This window comes from Spinacia oleracea, chromosome 6 (assembly GCF_020520425.1).
Source record: "Spinacia oleracea cultivar Varoflay chromosome 6, BTI_SOV_V1, whole genome shotgun sequence".
Taxonomy (NCBI): domain Eukaryota; kingdom Viridiplantae; phylum Streptophyta; class Magnoliopsida; order Caryophyllales; family Amaranthaceae; genus Spinacia; species Spinacia oleracea.
In genome coordinates, this window is record NC_079492.1 from 48,613,364 (window position 1) to 48,635,566 (window position 22,203).

A 22,203-nucleotide genomic window follows, 5' to 3' on the forward strand; every position below is an offset into this window, starting at 1 on the left:
AAAAGAACAAACTATGTTGATGACACAGTAAAAGTAAAGTTGTGAAAAGAACATAACAATTTGAAAAGAACATTAGAGGAAAAAACAAGGAAACGTACCTTAAACACTTGATCAACATTTATCAGGAGCATCAATATCTTTTAATAAATATCACGCTCTCCAGAGATTCTCTTGCTTCAAAAACTAGCCAAATTGAACTAGTGTTTTTCTTAATTCACTCATTTTCAACAAACGAGAAACATTCAGAAGGAAATTTAGAGAGAAAATAAAGAGAAAATGTATTTTTTTACTCTTTCACTCACCATCTCACTCTTTCTCTCTCAAAAAATATCTCTTATGTTGAGAGAATATAAATCCTCTCCTCTTTCTCTCTCTAAAATATATTTCTAAAATGACTAATGGTTATGACTCATGAGTACAATTATTATACATATATAGTTGCTTAAAAATAGAAAATGAACAAATAGGAATTAAAATCAAAGAATTGAAGTACAGAGAAGGAGAAAGGAAAAATTGTTAAAGAGTGCATAATGAGAACCGTGCACGTGTTTTTATTTTGTTCTTTTAACAGAGTATTATAAAAAGCACCAATGAAAAGACTAAAAGAACAAATATAGAGACTAAAAGAACAAGTCAAGTACTTTGTCCCACAATAACATATGATTCGGAATCATCATTTTCATCATTATGTTATTAATTATCAAGCACATTATTCATAATATATGAAAAAAATAATAGGTTAACATGTATACAAACAAGAAAAGAACGCAATCAAAAGAACAAAGGATAAATAAAAAGTAACAAAAAATAACACAATAAAATAAAACGAACAAGTTATGAAACGCAAATGAAATTGAAAATAATAAAAAAGAAGAACACGATAAAATAAAAGAAAAAATTATGAAACGCAAATGGTCTATTTTTCTACTATAATGAAACTGTTGTTTTAATACGATCACAATGAAACTTTTCTTTTAATACGAGCATAATGAAACTGTTTTTTTAATACGAGCATATGTTCTTTTAATACGTAAAACTGTTATTTTCTGGAAAAAAATCGTAATTACATAATCAAAATCTTCAAAATCAACGATTTCAACGAAATCAGCGTGAATTACATAATTTGATTCATTAAAATCATCAAATTCATCAAAACACGATTAATTACAAAATCATCAAAATAGTCAAAATCATAAAAAATACAATTATTACAAAATCAAAATCATCAAAACATACCATTTATTATTACAAAGTTGAAAAATTAGCTCCCAAAATCTGATTATCAGCTGCAGAATTCAGATTTGAAGAAGAAGAATCAATTTAATTTGATGTTGAAGTAGAAAAATCAACAAAATTTTGGGGATTTTCATTACTTTCTCTCTCTAAAACCCATTTAAGAAAACCTTGTTCACACTTTCTCTCTCCTCTTCACATTTTGAATTCAAAACGTAAAACGCAGAAGAATATATATCGCAAAAATAACAGCGAATCAAATAAAAACGTTATAAGCATAGCTGAAAAGAACAGATCCTTTAATGGAAACGCGCGTTTGTTCAAGGGCATTGTTCTTTTTTTCTGGGAATTTAATGGAAACGCGCGTTTTGTTTTTGATGTTGGTCGTTTTGATCCCAGTGCACCTAGAGTTACGTGCACACGCCTGCACCATCAGAATTGCGTCCTAAAATATATTCTGCTGCAAATATGTAGCGTTTGTGTTGGATTATTATCAAATTCCTTGTCACCTCTTGGATCTGATTGCGCAGATGCAAGCGCAAATTCAACGGTAGTTTCTCTGTCTAAATTATTCATTATTTCGCTGCTAGGTATAAGTTACATTTTGTATATAATATGCTTTATAGGTAATAATAATACGGTATACATGTTTTGTTTGTTAGTATTGTTGATTTTTATGACTAGATGAAAATGGTTTAAGAGGATATTGTGTAAAAACAATGAAATTTTTGTTAATCATGATATTTTCAGTCTAAATTAAACTTTTATTTCTAGATCTAGTTAGGTTATACTTTGTTATAGTCATGTTTTTTTGTTTTGAACTGTTTAATCTTCTAAGTTATGTTCAATTCTGTCTTAGTTTTCCTTTCTATATATGTTATTAATGTTTTACTTTTTGAATTGATTTGATCACACTAAATCAAGGAGAAAAACGTAAAATAACACAAAACGAATAAAACTTTAAACATAACTTAAAAAGAACACTAATATTAAAAACCTAAGAAAAAATACAAAGAAGAAAAGAACATTTTCTCTGTCCTAATAAACTATGAAAAGAATAACTACTTTAAAAAAAGAACATGATCATGCAAAAGTAAAAAAAAAAAAAAAAATCAAAGTACCATAAAGATTAAAAAATAAAAAAGGAACAAAAATAATTAAAGAAAGAACAAAAACAAAGATTTTATAAACAAATGATAAAACATAATGTAGACACCTACTTTTGTCCCCATTCCCGAAGGGAAGGTTCGATGATGAGAACATAAAATCTCCACTTGGCAACGCATCTCCTATAAAATAACGAATCTCATTCCCCCTTTTCATTTCACCCGAAACCTGCTATTTATAGAAACCTGCTATTTATGGAAACCTGCTAAAAATAGTAATTGCCGTGCACTTGATTTGACAAAAAGAAACGTCACACCCACGAGGGACGAGGTCACGCATTAGCCTCGTGCTTTTTCGACCCCCTCACAGTGGCGACTCCGCTGGGGATAGTGAAGGAAATACTCGTGCTCGTAGGTAATCAAAATAGCCGAAGGGTGAAACGATCCTACCCCGCGTTTATTATCCCATCAAGTTGGGACGACCTGAAAATCAGCATATTAATGTGAACGGACAGAACCGCATAACGAGTCTTGGCTCCCTTGGATGTTTCATCTCGGGAGTTGGGACTAAGGATACCCATCGCCAACCGAGGGGTGCATACGCTTCGAATTTTGTCCACTTGGCACTTTCGCTAGTAGTACACCCGTCCCAAACCCAATCGCTCGCCCACTAGGTCCCTCTCATTGGTGCATGGCCCCTTGGCTTACATCGTGATTGGCGTCTTGGGCGAAATTCGTCTGTTGAAGGCACTACCTCGACCGGGGCATGTGTTGGATCTACGATAGAAGCGGTACCAAGCCGACGCAAATACTACCCATAGAAGCCTATCATAAACTACATGACATATTATTATTTTGCCTCATGGTGTAATGTTAGTTATGTGTAGCGAATTACGTGATTGTGTTATGATTGTGTGTGACAAATAATGCTAGAAAACCAACGACCTTAAAAATTGCCCAAACATTCATAAACCAATTGGCCGAAGAGTCATACCAAGATACGTGTTCCGCAACCCCGAACGATCACCACAAAAATAAGCGACGCTCAGGAGGGCCCGTAACGAATCCCACAACGCTGCACAACGCGTAAAGGACGTTATTAGGCAAGCATGTAAACTCAAAGTCGCATAAACAAAAGATATACGCAAACGAAAGACGAGGACCGGCCAGGGATGCATTTTCAACGCCCCCGGCTGGGCGCCAATATTTCTAACGCCCGAAGCTGGGCGCTGAAGTTGCTGCCTGGCCTTTTGGTCAGGCACAGCAGCCTCGGTGCTCGCGCAAAAAAATATACGTAGCAAAAAAAAAACTTTTCGTAAAAATTGCTGCAAGGGCGTATGAAAAGGCACTCAATTCTAAGAACGACTTATAAAATAAACAACTCTTTGTGTCGTCATTAGGCCTCCTATGACGACGCCTCCTATGACGACAATGTTCGGCACCAAAACCGAGCATGCTAATTAAATGACCTTGAATGTCACATGGGCAAAGTATTCAAAAAAATAATGTTCAAATAGAGTCTTCAAGGAAAGATAATGTTCGAATAAAAAATAAATCCGAGTCTAGACTAGGCTATGCCAAAGTACAATCTAAATCCTAAGTCTTAGTTGTCTTATCCATAGAATCGGTCCTAATGCTTGGTGTCCAAAGTACAATCATGCCACAAAAACTACATAAAGTTCTACGATGACTACCCTTTCCAATCCTTATGTTCTTAGACGCCTTCGCTCTGGGGCCCCTGTTCAGCTCATTTAACCCATCCATGTTCTCATTGCCATAACCCAAGAAACCATGACCTCGACTCTTGTTCTTGAACTTGTTATCAACTGCAAACCACGTACGGCCATTGATACGTGCGTCATACCCATCATTTTCAAAGCCCAAACCTGCTCTTACACCACCATTAGCATAATGACCATATAACTTTTTTGGATACATCCTGTTGATATACCCTTGAGCCGTCCCCATGCTACTCATTGGCCTTGGTTGATGTAAACTCATGACACTAGCTTGAGGCTGCAAATTGTGAGTCCTAGCAGATGTAATCCTCATGCTTGACCAATACCTATAGAAATTATCCTATCTCATTCAACCCATCTTTCAAGCCGTCTTGAGTCAGAAAAAAAAAAAAAAGACAAATGAAAAGTACATTCTACGCTTAACGTAAAAAAAAAATGTAAATAATAAAAAAGCAAACTTTGCGAAGCGCCTTTAAAGTTCGTCTAAAAAGAAAAAGAGCATTTAGCGCAACAAAAAAAGATCCGCCCATAAATCATTTTCAGCGCCCAGAGTTGGGCGCCGAAATCTTTAACGCCCCAGCCTGGGCGCTGAATCTCTCTGCTCGCCAAATTTTGTCCAGAAGTGCTCGTCATTTTATCCGCACATACGCAGAACAATAACGAACACTTGGAGGGGTACAACACGTATTCAGATATACGTACCAAAAAACACAAAAGATTTTTGTGCAAATACATGTACTTAAAAAATAAAACAAAATTTTGGCTTACGGCGAAGCGGCAGATTAGAATAATAATAAACTTCACTTTTTTCACCGTTATTTCAAACATTACGATTCCACTCGAACGTACTTGTTTAAAATCGGCATTCTAAGAAACCATTTTCTGGCTAAGAACTACGCAAGACCTGATTCCAAATTATATCTATTTAAGGCGGATACGTAGGCAATCCATGATTCGGTCCAACCAATTTGCAAAATGTTAAAGCCTATAGAATAACAATAATAAGAAATAGAGTCCCTTATTGAAATTTAATTACTTGCAACCCAAGTTTAAAGAAAAATTTAAGTCAAAAGAAGAATCCAAGTCATCAAGATGCCAAAATGAGCACACATCGAAAAATAATAAGGGCACGTACCCTTGCCAGAAAGAGCACTCACACTCCTAGGCACTTAGCCAATACTCAAAAGATCGCTTTGCCTCAATTGAATGAGGGCTAGCGCGAGCATCCATGACCTCTAAAGTACTCGACTTGACCCTCCCTAAAGCAAAGTAACTCACTCAAAGACCTTCTTTCACCACTAGACAAAGTCATAATCGCTAACAAGTAGTAAAGGCAGTGAGCTTGCAATAAAGAGGATTGTTCTACGGCGTCGCTCCATCGTTCCTTTGAACTCAGGGCACCCGTTCATGGTAATTCAAATGTTTGCGAATCCCCTTTGAAAAAAAACAGACATTGTCAACAGGACTTGGCACTTAATCAAGGCTCACCCTACTCAGACATATGACACGGGCATCTAAAATCGAAATTTGAAAGCATCATTAATGGGAAGACATAACAGCAACTGGGGGCTAAAAATTGAAATGAAAGAGCTAGGGAAATAACTAAGTATACCTTGACCTTTTGTGCAGACATACACCAAGTAAATCTAAGTCAACTTGAAAGCGGTTCATATTCCCGCAATTCTGGAAAAGATGGCCCTAAAAGCCCAAAGCATGTGCCACACGGGCACAAGTAATACCTTGACGCCTGCACCCTGGCTTCCAGCAAATCCTTAGACAACATTCCAAAAAATTATAACAATATTTTTATTCACTCATGTAATCCTGTACGAACCCTTCTATAAGTCAACTTACTTAGGACACCTCGGATTGTACACAGTAGGACTCGGATTTCAAATAAATTTTCAACGACTTCTTCGAACATAATAAAGTGTCGTTGGTTTAAGCTAGGTATGCGTTTATCTCAATGTTGCAAATGAGTCAAAAGGATTTCTAAATATGATTATGGGTAAAGAAAGGCACCTAGCTTTCGGTCAAGGCACACTTCAACATGTGACTACCTTGACCATTGCAATGTCGCACAATACGACATTTACAAGAGAAGTAGCAAATCACTACTCGAACGTACCTCGCACTAAACGAGTCTGGTTCAAGCTATTCATGATCCATGTCACCATGAATGCATAAAAACGTATGCAAAGCATTATAGCACCAAGCCCATCCCGTAGCTACAATTGGGGGCTTGAGAAAAACACTCTAAAAATGCTCGAAATGACGATTTTATCGCAAATTCTCGACGCTAATGCTATACACACGTCATAGGGGCACAATCCTAAGCTTTAATCGTGTAAAACAAACCTTAGAATGGCCACAACCCCCTCCCAAATTCTAAGCACTACTTAGAATATATAAAGTCACCCCACTAACAAGGGTAACTGAAAATCGCGAGTCACCAAAACTCCGATCAAATTACTGCACATAACGCTCGCCTTATAAGCGCCCGTTACACAGTCTACGTCGTTCCAAAGCAAAAGCGAAAGAAAAAGCAAGGATAAAAACTGTCAAATTCTGCCCAGAAACCATTTTCAACGCCTAGAGCTGGGCGCCAATATCTTTAACGCCCCAGCCTAGGCGCTGAATCTCTTTGCTTGCCAAATTTTGCCCAGATATAAAAACAAGAAAGAAACATCTATGAATCCCCGCATCGAACGAAGTAATAAGCCGTGCACACCCACGCAGAAGGCGCTCCACTTGTTCGAGCACCTGAACGAGGCGTGATGAAGTACTCCAATGCAAAAAAGAATAATGATATCCCAACACCCGGAAGAATGTTCTAAGACACGCTGTTAGGCCACACAAGCCTACGTCGCACCATAAGTTCAACCATCCCACGGTACAAGTCTAAAAAAAAGAGTAAGGCATATTGCACTAATGCGGGCACGACCAAGAGTAAGAGGCAAAGACTACTTATCGCCCAAATTCAAAATGCAAGCCCCACGACTCCTACATTAAGGATTAAAGGTAGCAAAATATTACCTACCACGGAAGGGATAGCTCGCACCTACACGAGCGGAACCCCAAGGCATCTTTCTCGAAAGAACCTACAAAAATCGTACGCCAAAAGGAAGCATCCCAACATGCATACTTGGGGGCTCCAAGCTACGAAACAACCATAGCAAAATAAAAAAAAATCTCGAAGCAAATGTTAATCGAAAGGGCACGATGTTTGAGCCCACTTCATGAATGGGCCTGAACCCTATCAAGCTTCTAAGCAAACTATTCAAAATCAGTCATTGCTTAAAAAAATGATTCAAGCAAACTGATTAATGGAACGCACACAACGACCATTCTATGAACGCTCGTTCGCACATACATATCATCATTCTAAGTATCGAACATTCACAAACGCGTTCAAAAGAAAAAAAATATATACAAGCGATAAAAAATATACGCCTCAAGGTATGTTCCTCGGGCCATATAGACTCGCCCAACTATTGCAATAACTGCACGCCTTAAGAGCGACAGTTCCTTTAAATAAGCGCCCCAAAGCGACAAACACCGTAGTCAGGCCACCAATCGGCTACGGCTTCTCAAGAAATCATCACGATCACTCAGCTCATTGTGATCTCTAATAAAATTCTAAGTTCCAAAAATAAAGAAAAACAAAAGAGAAGAGAATACGTAGAATCTCCAAGTGAAATAAGCGAACGGAAAAGAGGCAGATCTGCCCAATAATCAACTCCGACGCCAAATCCCACGCTTGACTTTGGGCGTTGAAGATTAATCCCACAATCGTTCTAAGCTAAGAAATGGCGAACGAATAAGGAAATAAAAAACACCGTTGGTCCACTACTCGGCTACGGTTTCTCGAGAAATAATTATTCACCAATCAACGGTGATCTCAAATGAACGGTTCGTTCCAAAAAAAAAGAATCTCTAGACGAAAAGAAAAAAAGAAAACGAACGAACAAGAGGCCAATTGTGTCATCAAGAAACCTCGCCAGAAATCATTTTCAGTGCCCAGCGCTGGGCACCGAAATCTTTAACGCCCAGGCATGGGCGCCGAAAATGAGCCCAGACCCAGAAAAGGCTCTGACTTCTATAGGGCCCTGCCGTATCCATTCGACTCGAAAATTGCAGATTTCTTTACTAAAGTCGCAGCTCACGGCTTTGTTAAGAGTAGCACACCACTACAAAGATCGCTCGCAGTTACGAGCACAATCCCAAACATGATCAAGGACATCACAAAATGCGTATCCCCAAGGAATCTCTTTGACAAGAAATGACCATCAAGCACGAATGCTTGGGGGATCGAAAGAAAATATATATTTCAAAAGAGAGTATGCAAAGTTAAAACAATATTCCCAGACTACGTTGTACGAAGTCCCGTGTTTGGATAACCTCAAAAGATAAAACCGGATTACGACCTCAAGACAAAGGTCGCCGTTGATACTTATACATAGTCCCCTAATCAAGGACCCAAGTAGTGGCAAAATTGAGCCGTAACGACTAGCTCAAAACCATGAAAGATGATGACCACGAGACAATGGTCCGTCTAAGCACGTTGTCAACCCACATTCAGGTTGCAACTAAATCCGAGCATCCCTCGAAAGAAAATAAATTCTTCAAAAAACAAAAACAGGCTCGCCCACCTTCAGCGGGCGGGGTCTGCGTCACTAACCGCGCAGGTCCTCAGTTTTCGAAAAATAAAATTTTCAAATTCAAAATAGGCTCGCCATCTTCAGCCGGCGGGGTCTACGTCACAAACCACATAGGTCCTTATTTTCAAAAAGCACAAACAAGTTTCAAAATAGATTCGTCCACTTCTATCGGACGGGGTGTCCACCCTTAGCGGACAGGTTACCCATCTTCAGCCGGCGGGGTCTACATCACAAACCGCGTAGGTCCTTATTTTCAAACTTCAAAACAGATTCGTCCACTTCTATCGAACGGGGTGTCCACCCTTAGCGGACAGGCTCGCCATCTTTAGCCGGCGGGGTCTGCGCCACTAACCGCGCAGGTCGTTAGTCGCTGCAGCGATAACTTTTTCAGGTTTTCCCTTTTTTCCAAAAATTAAAGGATTGGTTTTCCGTTTTTCCAAAAAAGAACGATGTGAGTAGTTTTCCTTTTTTCCAAAAATTAAAGGATTGGTTTTCCGTTTTTCCAAAAAAGAACGATGTGCTGGATTTTCCTTCGTTTTACGTCCCATAAAAACAAGGGGGTTTTCTCGTGTAGCTAACCCTGAAAATGAGAATCTTTAAAAAACATTTTTACCTCGTGATTGGGCTTGGCCAGGCCCAATTACACTTTATAGCTTTGATTTCGAAAACATCTGTAGCTACTCCCAATGACAAAGTGAGGGAGTTTCTACGCCTCTTTAGATACTTCCAATGACAAAGTGAGGGAGTTTCTATACTATCTGTTGACAAATCCCAATGACACGTGAGGGATATGTCGACACTTCAAGTGATGACCCTTAAGTCAAATGTTATCACTCGGGGGCTCGTGAGATCCTCGCAAAACAAGTCACATACACTATGGCTTGTGTGACGCACTCCGTCTAGTACTTTGACCATCGTCTCATCCCGAGAGTCAGTCAAAGTGGGGGCTAACTGTAGACACCTACTTTTGTCCCCATTCCCGAAAGGGAAGGTTCGATGATGAGAACATAAAATCTCCACTTGGCAACGCATCTCTTATAAAATAACGAATCTCAATCCCCCTTTTCATTTCACCCGAAACCTGCTATTAATAGAAACCTGCTATTTATGGAAACCTGCTTAAAATAGTAACTGCCATAATGGGTAGTTGTTAAAAGTGGCAAGTCATAAAAGATAGAAACCTGTCAGAATTAGGTGTTGCACTCCAACATAAATCCTAAATGAGATAGAAATTGCAAGGGGAATCCTATTCCTAATATGATTTGAATATAAGAGTTACGTATTAATTAAAATCCTAACGAGCTTAGAGGGGGTATTAATTAATCTACCTCCCTAAATGCTGGAAATTAGGGGGTATTTATAGGAAAAATGGCTGCAAAACGCCAGCCATTGCCAGCGCAGCACACTAAACCAGCGCCCAGCGCTGGTGACGTGGCATGAGTGCTGACAAAACAAGGACGCGGGCTCCGTCCTTGATTTGTCTTGTATTGATGTACCTTCGTACGAATAGTATGATGCTTGGAACGTAGTGTTTGCTTGGAGGTTAAGACTTGATTTTGCGTCCAAAAACAAGCCGTTTCGGGTTTTGAATTCCGGTTGTACGGGACGGGGCCCGACTTGCTCGGTTTTGTGGGTTGGCTCCCGAATTTGACTTGCCATATATGATTTTGAGTGGAAAAGACTTAGTAAAACCAATGAAATGGTCTACTAGATGAGATTGTATTTTGATTTTGAAATTGGTTTTTGAAAATTGTATTTTGTGCCGAGTTCCGGGAGGGGAACGACCTTGGGGATTGGATTTTGGATCTTGTATTTTGGAGATGTTCTTAGAAATTGGGATTTCCGCACGGAGTTTCTCTAACCTCCTAGTAAAGATAATGGTATCGTCATCATCCCAGAGAGGATTGTGTCTCTAGAAGCCCCCACTTTGACTGAGCGTTCGGTTAGGAAAGCGCAAGTCAAAGTATTTCGAAAGGGACGGAGAATGATCAAGATGTTCTGTAATCAAGACCACTCTTTATACGCCAGTACCTGCACAAAACAAGCGTTAGGAAAAAAGGATAGAGTCGACCTCCGTTCGGTAGTGACGACTCCGGACAGTATTTGTATTGCACTTCCGTCTTTGAATTGGGACGGAGCTTGGCATCGAGAATTTTGAATCTTGAATTTTTGAATTTTTGAATCTTGAATTTTTTTGAAATTTGAATACCCGGAGTTGATCCGTTTGGGATGTGCTTTGCTGGGGATAAGAGCTTTTTACTGGCCCTTAAGATTTTGAAATTTTGGCTGATTTTCCTGGAGCTTGGGTCCGTTGGGAGTCGAACGCCTGAGTCATTGTATTTTTTGGGCCTTGTATTCTTGAAATATTCATCTGTTTGTACTTGGAGATACGGGTGTATACCCGCATTTTCGAAAGATGGCTTGATGCGACATTTGATGCTTAGTGCAGAAGACCGTAGCAGTAAAGGATGTGCAATCAACACGGGAGACCGTGCGCGGCGGATTCTGCGCATGCAGCAGGCAGCGCCCAGCGCGGGCCTCGGCGTCTGGCGCGGGGTTGAGCTATAAAAGCTCCCCTTGCCGTGCCATTTTGAGGCACACTCTCTTGAATTCTTTGCTTTTCTCTCTCAAAGGTCAATTAGCCTCTCCCCTTGATCTTGTTCTTGCCTTGTCCATGTAAGTATTTCATGTTTTTTGCTTATGAAATAAACTCTTGGATTGCATGTAGATTTGAATTTTCTCGTACTTTGGAATGATGCTTGTATGCTTAAGCTTCTTGAATTTTGTTGAGAATTGTTGATAGCCACTTGAACTGGGACTGTTGGAACTTGTAGATTTGAATTTTTGAAAATTTTCTTGAATCTTGTACCTGGTATTTGTAGATAGTAGTCTCACTTGTGACCTTGCGGGGTCTCAAGAGAGCATAGGCTAGGCTGCCTAGATGTTATTTGTAGAGTTTTGGAATGCCGGCTTCGGCATGGGTAGCCTAGGCGTTGGTGTTGAACTTGTGTAGTTGCTTCGACGTGAATAGCCTAGGCGTTGGTGTAGAACTTGTATACCTGCTTCGGTGTGGATAGCCTAGGCGTTGGTGTAGAACTTGTGTACCTGCTTCGACGTGGATAGCCTAGGCGTTGGTGTAGAACTTGTATACCTGCATCGACGTGGATAGCCTAGGCGTTGGTGTAGAATTTGTATACCTGCTTTGGCGTGGATAGCCTAGGCGTTGGTGTAGAAATCGAATTTTGAAGTAGAGGTCCTTGGCTGACTTAGTACTTCCACTGGGGATTTTTTTTTTGAATTTTTGACTTTGTACCGGCTAGTATAGGATAGCCTTTGAGTTTTGATTTTTGCACGGGCTAGTATAGGATAGCCCCCAGTTTATAGTCTTGACACTTTGTAATCTGCTTGATTTAGTATGCCTCGTCACACTCGGAGGAAGCTCGCCGAATGTTCGGTGGTTCGAGCTGCTGAGGAGGATGCTTCGGATGATGAAGCGGCTGCAATAAATGTGCCGGATGGGGGTATGGTTCCCCGGGGAGCATCTGTTTTTGTTGGTACTGGGTGGAGTCCTTCCGACCTGGTGTTTTGACCGGAGTTTCACTTGTCACAGGGGCCTCGCGCTGGCTTGGTGAGTCTTGTACTTATGTTTTGAATTTGTTTTTTTGTACTTGTATAGATTTTGAGCTGACTCGTTCACATGTAGGCCGATGGAAAGCCGTTTTGCACTTTTTGGTCCTTGGCGGAGGTTCAGAAGGCCTTTATAGCCCTTCGTGCTGATGAGGAGGCCATGGAGTTATGGTCACAGACGGGCCAGGCTGATTTCTGGCGTGCCATGGGAGGCACTTTGAGAAGAACGGGGATTAAACCCTGGCTGTGGGCTTTGTTGGAGTGGTGGTGGGATGCCACCAACACCTTCCACATGACCTGGGGGGAGATCACCATTACCCCCTTTGAGTTTGCTATGATTACGGGTCTTCCTTTTTCTGAGAGGAATGTGACCTTTGATTCGGAGCTGACGTGGCGCTCGGCCGCTGCCAGGGCCTTGCTCGACCTTGTTATTGACTTGTCAGAGGACGACACTCATGCTTCCGTGACGGTGATTGTGGATGCTATCCGTGGTGCGGGTGTTTCTGCAGAGCAGAGGGTTAGGCTATTCCTCTTAGCTTTGGTGAGTAGGGTAGTGGCCCCGAGCAGGAGCAGTCGGGTGCACATTTGATTCCTGTCAGTTTTGCAAAACTTGAGGGCTGTTTCGAGCTACAACTGGGGTGGTTTGGCCTATAGCCACCTCTTGTACGAGATGAAGTGGGCCTCCCGGACCGCGCCGGAGAGCGAGCCGAGCATTGCTGCTCTGTGGAGTGTGTTGGAGGTATTGAAGACTCCTTGAACTTTTTGCCGTGTACTTGCATGTTTGTATTTGAACTTGACTGATGTTTTGCTTGCTTTTGAAAGATTTGGATATATGCACACTTTCCGACTTTGGCACCAGATCGTACTGAAGATGCGGCTTACCCGTATGCTGCCTCTTGGATAGGAGCGGTGCGCAGGAGGGTGCCTCTGGCGGCCTTGTGCAGAGCTTGGAGAGTTCTACCTGCTGACAAGGTACTGTTTTGCTCTTTTGTATTTGTATTTGTACTGTTGCCTGAGTTGTTTGCTTTGCAGGTGGTGTGGCGTCCTTTTGCCAACGCGCCTGTACCTGCCTCGGCTGCTCGCCCCCATTTCTTGTCTGGACGGTGGGTTTTGCTCCCAGGGGTGTATAGCCACATGTGGTATCTGGAGGAGCGAGTATCCCTTCAGCACAGTTCGGGGAATAGGTTTGTCCCCAAGGACCCACCGGAGTCCATGCTGGCGCCGGATGAAGATCTTGCCCGGCTCTATGTGAATGCTAGGGGCGATGCTGTTTGCTGCTCTTGGAGGGACTTTTTACAAAGGAAGGGTAGCTATGACGACTTCCCGAGGAGGCTGGCTCCACCAGTACGCTTCGTACTGCCGGTGAGCTTTCGAACTTTGTATCTTGTATTCTTGTATTCTTGTATGATTGGATGATTGTATGTAGGAGGAGAAGGTTGATCCCGAGGACATTCCCCATGCTGATAGGATCCTCCGCTATGAGAACTCGGACGGGGAACAGGTGGAGGTGACCATTCAGGTAGCTTCTCCTCCGCACCAGAGATCGTATGATGTTGTACCTGAGCATTATGCCGCTGTAAGTACTGTTGCATTTTCTTGAAACTGATTGTAATCTTGTATTTGGGAGTTGATCTTGAATTTTGTATGCAGGCGCCTCGGGTGAGAGTGCGTCGCTGAATCCTCTTGATTGATTCCTGGAAGAGGTAATGTGCCAAGCTGACCCAGAAGCTTTCTGGCCGGGACAGAGAGGTGCATTTCTTGACTTTGAAATTTGTATTCTGGAAACTCGAACTTGGATGTTGATTCTTGAAATTTGTATTTTGTATAGGAGCGCCATCGAGGCCGCAGAGGTTCCGTTGATAGGGAGCCCCATGGAGAGACTTCCTAGAGGCAGGAGGGACCGAGATTGGACATAGGACAGGGGTCCGGTGCTGGTGCTCATCAGAGGCATTCAGATGCTAATCGGGAAGTTGCCCCTTTTGTACATGTTAATCCTACCAGGCATTCGTTTGGATGTGCAAGCAGTTCAAGGCCTTTTGTTCCTCCTCCCGGTTACTACTTCAGAGGGAGTGGTCCTCAGCCTTAAAGTGCGAATTCATGGGCTTACTGGCAGGAGATGGAGAGGATGCGTCAGGCTCAGATGTTTGCGCCGTACCAGTTCATGGCGATGCCGCCGCCTCAACAGTATCCTTCTCCTTAGCAGTGAGTTCATCTCTCTCCTGGCACTCTTCGTATCCCGGAGTAGGATCCTAGTACCCCTGGAACAGAGCTGGATCGGGATCTGGAGCGCCTTAGGAGGCGAAACAGGGACAAGGAGCCTGTGGTGGACGTCACAGTTGATGATGACTCAGACTGACTCTGCATGGTAGCGAGTTCCAGCTTGCCTGGGTTGATTTTGTATAGGTTGGATTGTATTTGTATGGATTTGTATGGTTTGGAACTTGAATTTTGTATGGTTGTATGGCTTTGAACTTGAATTGGTTTGAAGATTGGCTTTTTCATGTTTGAATGTTTCGTCTTGTATGCGTTGTGTATGCCTTGGAAATTTGTAGCTATATGCATACATGATAATTTTGCAAAAAAATTGAAAAAATTAGCCCATTTTTTCGAGTGTATATACCCACTATAAGCCCCCACTTTTACTGAGGTTTTTTGGTTAGGTAAATCGCAAGTCAAAGTATATTCAACTTTTGCTATGCATATGCAGACTCGACTTAGGACGCCGATCTAGGACTAGAATGCTCGAATTTTGAATAATTGAAACCGAAATCTGCCAAAAAGCGTTGATCCGGACTGCTTGAATTTGCACGACTTGCGGCTTTGGAATCTTGAATAATGGAGGCTTGTACTTTGCTGTCCGAAACACTAAAGAGTGTGTACTGGGATTCATAAAAGAGGACAGTGGCCTCGTCCTTCGGTGCAGGCCCCTGCGCCTAGCGCAGGACATGGCGCCTGGCGCCAGCGCGCTGTCGTGCAAGCCGACTCTTGTATAAATAGGGAGTATTTCGGATCATTTCTTGCATTAATCTGATAGGTGTATTTTCCGTCGTTGATAGAAAACAACCTATGCAAACAATATTTATAAAACCACTCAACTAACCGGCTAGAGGTAAGAAAAGAGATCGTCACAAAGAAACGGTGGTTATCGAGTTTGAAAGTCAATCTAGTTCGAACAAGAATTTGGTTTTGAATTGTCACTTTTAAGAATCTAAAAACTACGAATTATGCTAAATTGAATCAAGAAAGGGAGATGTTAGGGAGTCGGGGATAGACTAGGGAAATCGGGGGAAATGAATTCAACTATCTAGCAATGATGATCATGCAACGAAGTGACGATTAGACAAATAACATCTAAAGACGAACCCGCCACCTCTCGGATAGGGAACGCTAAGCGTCTAATCCACGGAAGAGCTTTCGCCTAATCCTAGATTAAACTAAATACCATATAATAGGCACCGCCATTTGATCACACAAGATAGGCCCACAATCTCTTGCCAAACCTAACCTATGGTTCCACGTGATTCTAATCGAATAGCATTTACAACTACCAATCAATTAGCATGGATGTCCTATCATCAAATCATATTTAATCACATGAATCAATCAACAATCAATCATCAATTTCCCCTAATTAAGCCCCTAGATTCTCCCCTTTCCCTAACCTAATTCTACTCACTAATCATTCTAGAAATTAAGCAATCCATTAATTCTAAGCTAGCAAGCATGAAATTGAAGGAGTAAGAGAAGAGAATTTAAGAATTCAATTGCACAATCAACTAGGAATGAAGAATCAAAGTAACTTCAATCAAGGAAATCAAGAATTCAAGAAATTAAGGAATTGAAGAACAATCAACAACAAAGCAAGAGCAAGAATTAAGAAACTAAGAATTAAATTGCAAAATTGAAGAAGAGTTAAGAAGGATTACAATTTGAAGCTTGAATAGAGGAGAGTTTCTCTCTCTAGAATTGCTGAAAATCTACTTTTAGAATCTCCAATTATCAACTAAAATTCTCTCGACACAAAATAAATCGAAAAATCTATTTATAAGTTTCCTCAAATAGAAGCCAAAGTTCGAAAAAGAGCAGCCCACGCAGCGATTCGGTCGCACGTACCCACTGTGCGACCGAACGTAAATGACTTTGTTCGACCAAATGCAGTCCTGTGCGAGCGAAGACAGCGAAGATCATTTCCTTCGTCCTGTGCGACCGAACGTAAAATCCTGTTCAGTCGAATGGGGTTTCTTTGGCTCAAGTCTCCTTTGCAGCTCTATTCGGTCGAACAAGAAGAACTAATCGGGTGCACAACTTTTGTGCGGTCGAACTCAAAAGGTTGTTCGGTCGAACAAATGCTGTGCTGTCGAACATAAGGCCTTGTGCGGTCATTTTCCAATTTTGGGGCATTCTATCTCAGAAATCCATTCTGTGCGACGGAATAACAGAGGGCATTCGATCGCACAAAACTAGAAATTCCATGAACTCCATTTGCACTACTCTATTCGGGCGCACAAACCATCACTCGATCGCACAAGCCCTGTTTTGGCTCAAATCTACTTGTTTTCCACCACTTTTCATCATAATCACCTGTAAAGCATAAGATTGAACGAAACTTATAAAATGCATACAAAAAGCTATAAAAACTATAAAAAAAGCATAAAAACTAACATAAAATCCTAAGCTAAGAGCGACATAAATGTCGCTCATCAAACTCCCCCAAGCTAAGCGTTTGCTAGTCTCTAGCAAACTAAACTCAACTAAGGAAGAATGAGCAACTAATCAGATTCTAAAAATTTACCAAAATCAAAATCTAGCAAATCTAATCAAGGCAAGACTAAAATGGAAAACACAAACCTAGAAAAGAAAGAAAGAAACGAAGAAGAAAAGAAAAGAGAAGAAAAGAAATTAAACTATAAAATTCAAGATGGGCTTTATTATGGAACAAGTATAGAAGAACACTAATATTAATAATCAAATAAATGAGTACACTCTAACTAATGTCCTAAACCGAGTGAAAGATTCGAGCATCAAGCAAAGTGAACTAAGGGCCCCTACATCCGGGCATACCACATCAAATCTCTAGATCTTATCCACCCTTGAGAATAGCGTCTCAAGACACCGCGAAGGCGCCAGAAAATCAACATTAGGCTACCCGACATCTTATCATGACAACCTTGTTCCTTAAGCTTGACCAAATCCTCCCTCCACCGACAATGACTCAACTCTAAAGGGTCAAGAGGGCTTTTAGGGCGTAACGTAGGCTAGGGGTAAGGCGCGGAACAAATTTGGCCATTTGGTGCTCATACCTAAAGTGAAGCGCAATGATAGAACTAAACTCAAGAATTTTGAACCAAACACAAACTCGTACCACTTATTTGGGGTACCCCCAAGCTTATTCAACAACAATTCTAAACTACAACTCTTTTTTGCGTTTTTTCCTTGATTTGATTTTCCTCTTTTTTTGTGTGTTTCAAATGAAACTTTTCATGCCTTGTTTTTTTCTCTATTTTTGGCTTTATTCAGAACTTTACTCTCTTTTTTGCTTTTGCAACAATTATTCACTATATACAACATTCTTCCAAAACTTTGCCATTCATACCAAACAACATTTATTCCTCAACTTTGCATAATTACTCCAAAACAACAAGCATCATAACTCTAAGCTTCACTATCACTTCTAAGGGTGAAAACAAAACAAAGACTATTAGGCTTGTAATATGCTCATAAGAAATGAAGGGTCAAGGCTCAAATGGCTAGCAAAGGGGCAAATTCAAACAAAAACATATGAGAAAAATAAGAAAATAGAGTCCTAAACTAAAAAGAAAAATAGTCACCGAAAGAAATGCCTCTATCGTCCCCTAAAGTAGTTCGGTCGCGGTCTCGGGAAGGAAATGGTCAAACTCGGGAGACAAGAAAGTCAATGCTAAGGATCCATGCCACTCAATGTATGAAAATGTGTTTGGGCTTATTTTTGAGCATGAACCTCACAAGGGAGCAAATACCATTCTCTCCGGCTTCAAATAACTAGAGAAATCGACACCATCTTACCACAAGCCAAGAGTTCATGACGCATGCTACCCATAGTTCAACCAACTTTCTTGACACCAAATCCTAGACTCGACCCAAGACATTAATAACCGTGTAAAAATCTACCAATTAGGAATAAAAGAATTCTAATCTACAAGTTCCAATTTTATATGCCCCAATCAAGAATATTGCCTAAGAAAACCTAGAAAAACTTGCCTTGACAAAAAGGAAATCAAAACAAAAGAAAAAGGAAGAAAATTAGAAAACACACCAAAAAGGGAAACAAAAAGAAACAAACAAAACAAACAAAAAGAAAAGAAACTAAAATCAAACTAAATCAATCTAAAAACAAAGAAACAAGCACATACTGGTATGATTCATAGCAATGAGCATCAACAAGTAGCCAACAACACAACAAAACTCCCCCCAAGCTAGAATTAGGCCATGTCCTCACGGCCTAAAACCAAGCAAGGAGGGGCACAACTACCCATCCAACCAAATGCCCCAACATGATGTATGCCCGTCCCCCAAAGTATGCAATAGAGTGAGAAGGATGTTACCGGAATTGTCGTGGGAGCAAGTCCCGCAAAGAGCCGTTAAAACCCGAACAAACTCACCAAAATAAAGACGGGTAAGGCAAAAGGTGGAAAGTGTGAACCCACCGCAATGAAACTTACCAAAACAATGCATAGAAGCCGCGGGGTGCCTCCCGGGAGCGCTCGTTTAACGTCATTAGCTTGACGAATCCCCCCCAAATTCATTGGGGGTCCTTGAGATCCAAGGAAGCAAAAGATCCAATAGAGTCTCCCAAGAAATAGTGTTTGAGCCGATGCCCATTCACTTTGAAGGACCCAGAATCATCATTCCGAATCTCGATAGCACCATGGGGGAAAACCCGAACAACATCGAACGGACCGCTCCACCGGGACTTTAGTTTTCCCGGGAACAACTTCAAACGAGAGTTATAAAGGAGGACCTTCTCCCCCTCCTTGAACTCTTTCTTGTCAATCTTGGCGTCATGATATTGTTTAGAACGCACCTTGTAGATGCTTGCCGAGTCATAGGCATTCATGTGGAGTTCTTCTAACTCATGGAGATCGAGCAAGCGCCGCTCACCCGCACTAGTGAGCTCAAAATTCAAAGTTTTGATGGCCCACATGGCCTTGTGCTCAAGCTCCACCGGCAAGTGGCAATTCTTGCCATAAACAAGTTTGTAGGGAGTCATCCCAATTGGCGTCTTGAAATCCGTTCAATACACCCATAAGGCGTCATCAAGTTTGATTGACCAATCCTTGCGGTTTTTGGCAACCGACTTCTCCAAGATAGACTTAATCTCCCTATTGGTGACTTCCACTTGACCGCTAGTTTGAGGGTGATAGCCCACACCAACTTTGTGACGGACACCATACTTCCGCAAGAGAGCCTTGAACTTACCATGGGAAAAATGGGACCCTCCTACGCTAATCAAAGCCCTAGAACCCCAAAACGCGGAAAGATGATCTTTTTGAAGAGGTTGACTACCACTTTATGATCATTAGTGGGAGATGCAATGGCTTCCGCCCACTTGGAAACATAGTCAACCGCTACAAGAATGTAGAGGTTGTTAGGTTATGATACATATGACAATTCATAAATCATGCGGAAAAAACCATAAAGCCAGGAAAGCATATTATTTACACATAATCATTTAGCATAGTTTAGATGCATACTTTTTGTTGCGTGCCTTCCCTAGCTGCGCCCGAACCGAACAAGAACAAGTCTTTAGGACTCCAAGTGTCGTCCCTCCGTAGATAGTCCACAGCACGTCCGGATCCGCCTTAAGATTGACCAACTAGAATCGCCCTTAAGGTACTACTTATTTTCGGCTAAATGGGCAAGAGTTACGGCTGATTTTTCTGCTTAAAAATCCTAGCTTTGAATACTTGAAAACTTGTGTATAAATAATGACCCTAGGCCCTTATTTATAGAGGGATGGAAAAGGAATTGTAATCCTACTAGGATGTGGATTTGTTAATTAGAACTTTATTAGGACTCTAAATAACAAAGCAAATCTAATAAGATTAGGATTTTAATCTTCGCACGAATCCTAATAGAATTAGGATTTCCCGCACACGCATCGTACAAGCCGTGCACCCGCGCAGGCCTTGCGGCCCACGACAAGCGCACAGCCCATGTGCGGTGCTGCGTGCGCGCGCGCCCTTGGCTGGGCCTGGCCTTGCGCTGGGCCTGGTCGAGGCGTGCGTTGCTGCGTGCGGCTCGCTGGGCCATGGCCTGGCTTCGTGCTGGGCCTTCGTCTAGCGGGCCTCGTCTGATGCTAATTCGTACGATACGCTTCCGATTAAATTCCCGATTCCGGAATTCATTTCCGATACGAACAACATTTAATATTTCCGATTCCGGAATTAATTTCCGTATTCGAACAAATATTTAATATTTCCGTTTCCGGAATTATTTTCCGATTCCGATAATATTTCCGATTCTGACAATATTTCCGTTTCCGGCAATATTTCCGATTCCGGCAATATTTCCATTTCCGATAATATTTTCCGATACGTACCATGTTTCCGTTTCCGGCAACATCTACGACTTGGATAATATTTATATTTCCGATACGATCCATATTTCCGTTTCCGGCAATATCATCGTTTCCGGAGTATTCATTTCTTGCCTGTGACGATCTCAGCTCCCACTGAAACCAAGATCCGTCGATTCCGAATATCCATAGATGGAGTATTTAATGCCATTAAATACTTGATCCGTTTACGTACTATTTGTGTGACCCTACGGGCTCAGTCAAGAGTAAGCTGTGGTTTAATATCATTAATTCCACTTGAACTGAAGCGGCCTCTAGCTAGGCATTCAGCTCACTTGATCTCACTGAATTATTAACTTGTTAATTAATACTGAACCGCATTTATTAGACTTAACATATAATGCATACTTGGACCAAGGGCATTATTTCCTTCAGTCTCCCACATGTCCTTAGGGACAAGTGTGCATTTCTTAATTCCTTTGTCGCTCGATGCTTGCTCTTGAACATAAGGTAAGAGTTGTCATCCTTATTATGTCCAGAGGTGTTCCTCGGTTTCAGAGTTCAACTGATCAAATAAACAGATAATCATAGCCTATGATTCATCCGAGCACGACCATGCATTTCACAGTTTCTAGCTCTCCGAGTGGCCTTGTACAACTTTTAAGCATCTCATCCCGATTTATGGGAGGACAATCCCAATCTTGCGATCTTGAGATTAGACTTCGTTTGATAGGTGATTACCTGAGCGTTGCCTTTATAGCCTCCTTTTACGGTGCGACGGTTGGTCAACGTCAAAGTAACCAGTTCTCAAACAAGTAATCTCAAATCACTCAGGTATTGAGGATTTAGTGTCTAATAATTTTAATGAAATTTACTTATGACAGATTTTCATCTCTTACAGTAAAGTTTCATAGGTCTTGTCCGATACTAGTCTTCCCAAAGTAAGTATCTATGCAAATGATTATGACATTGCTATGTCCACATAGTTCAAGAAACAGAACTACTAGTCATCTTGCATTCTAATCGTCTACCGTTTTCTATGCGTCCAATTTTATAGAAAACTCCGACTAGGGACCATTTTCAACTTTTGACATTCAAGTTCACTTGATAGACATTTCTTAGTCACAGGACTGGTCCTGACAGTCTATCTTGAATATATCGTCAAATTGAAGGGACTCATCATTTAATACTAAACCAAGATTAAATGGAATATGAAAATACATTTCATATATGATAAATGTTTAACCCCAATGTTTTACAACCATGGGCCTCAAACCCATCTT

The 22,203-nt window shown here is 41.3% G+C and overlaps 1 protein-coding gene across 1 annotated transcript; it reads right to left on the reverse strand.

Annotated features, from left to right (window-relative positions):
- Positions 1–19,144: 19,144 nt before the first annotated feature.
- Positions 19,145–19,612, reverse strand: LOC110775204 (uncharacterized). Its single transcript, XM_021979805.1, has one exon. It carries the CDS (start codon positions 19,610–19,612, stop codon positions 19,145–19,147), a length of 468 nt encoding a protein of 155 aa, XP_021835497.1.
- Positions 19,613–22,203: the final 2,591 nt, after the last annotated feature.

What these genes read in the sequence shown, in the direction of transcription:
- LOC110775204 (XM_021979805.1), bottom strand. Translation starts at nt 19,612, where the DNA reads ATGACTCCCTACAAACTTGTTTATGGCAAGAATTGCCACTTGCCGGTG.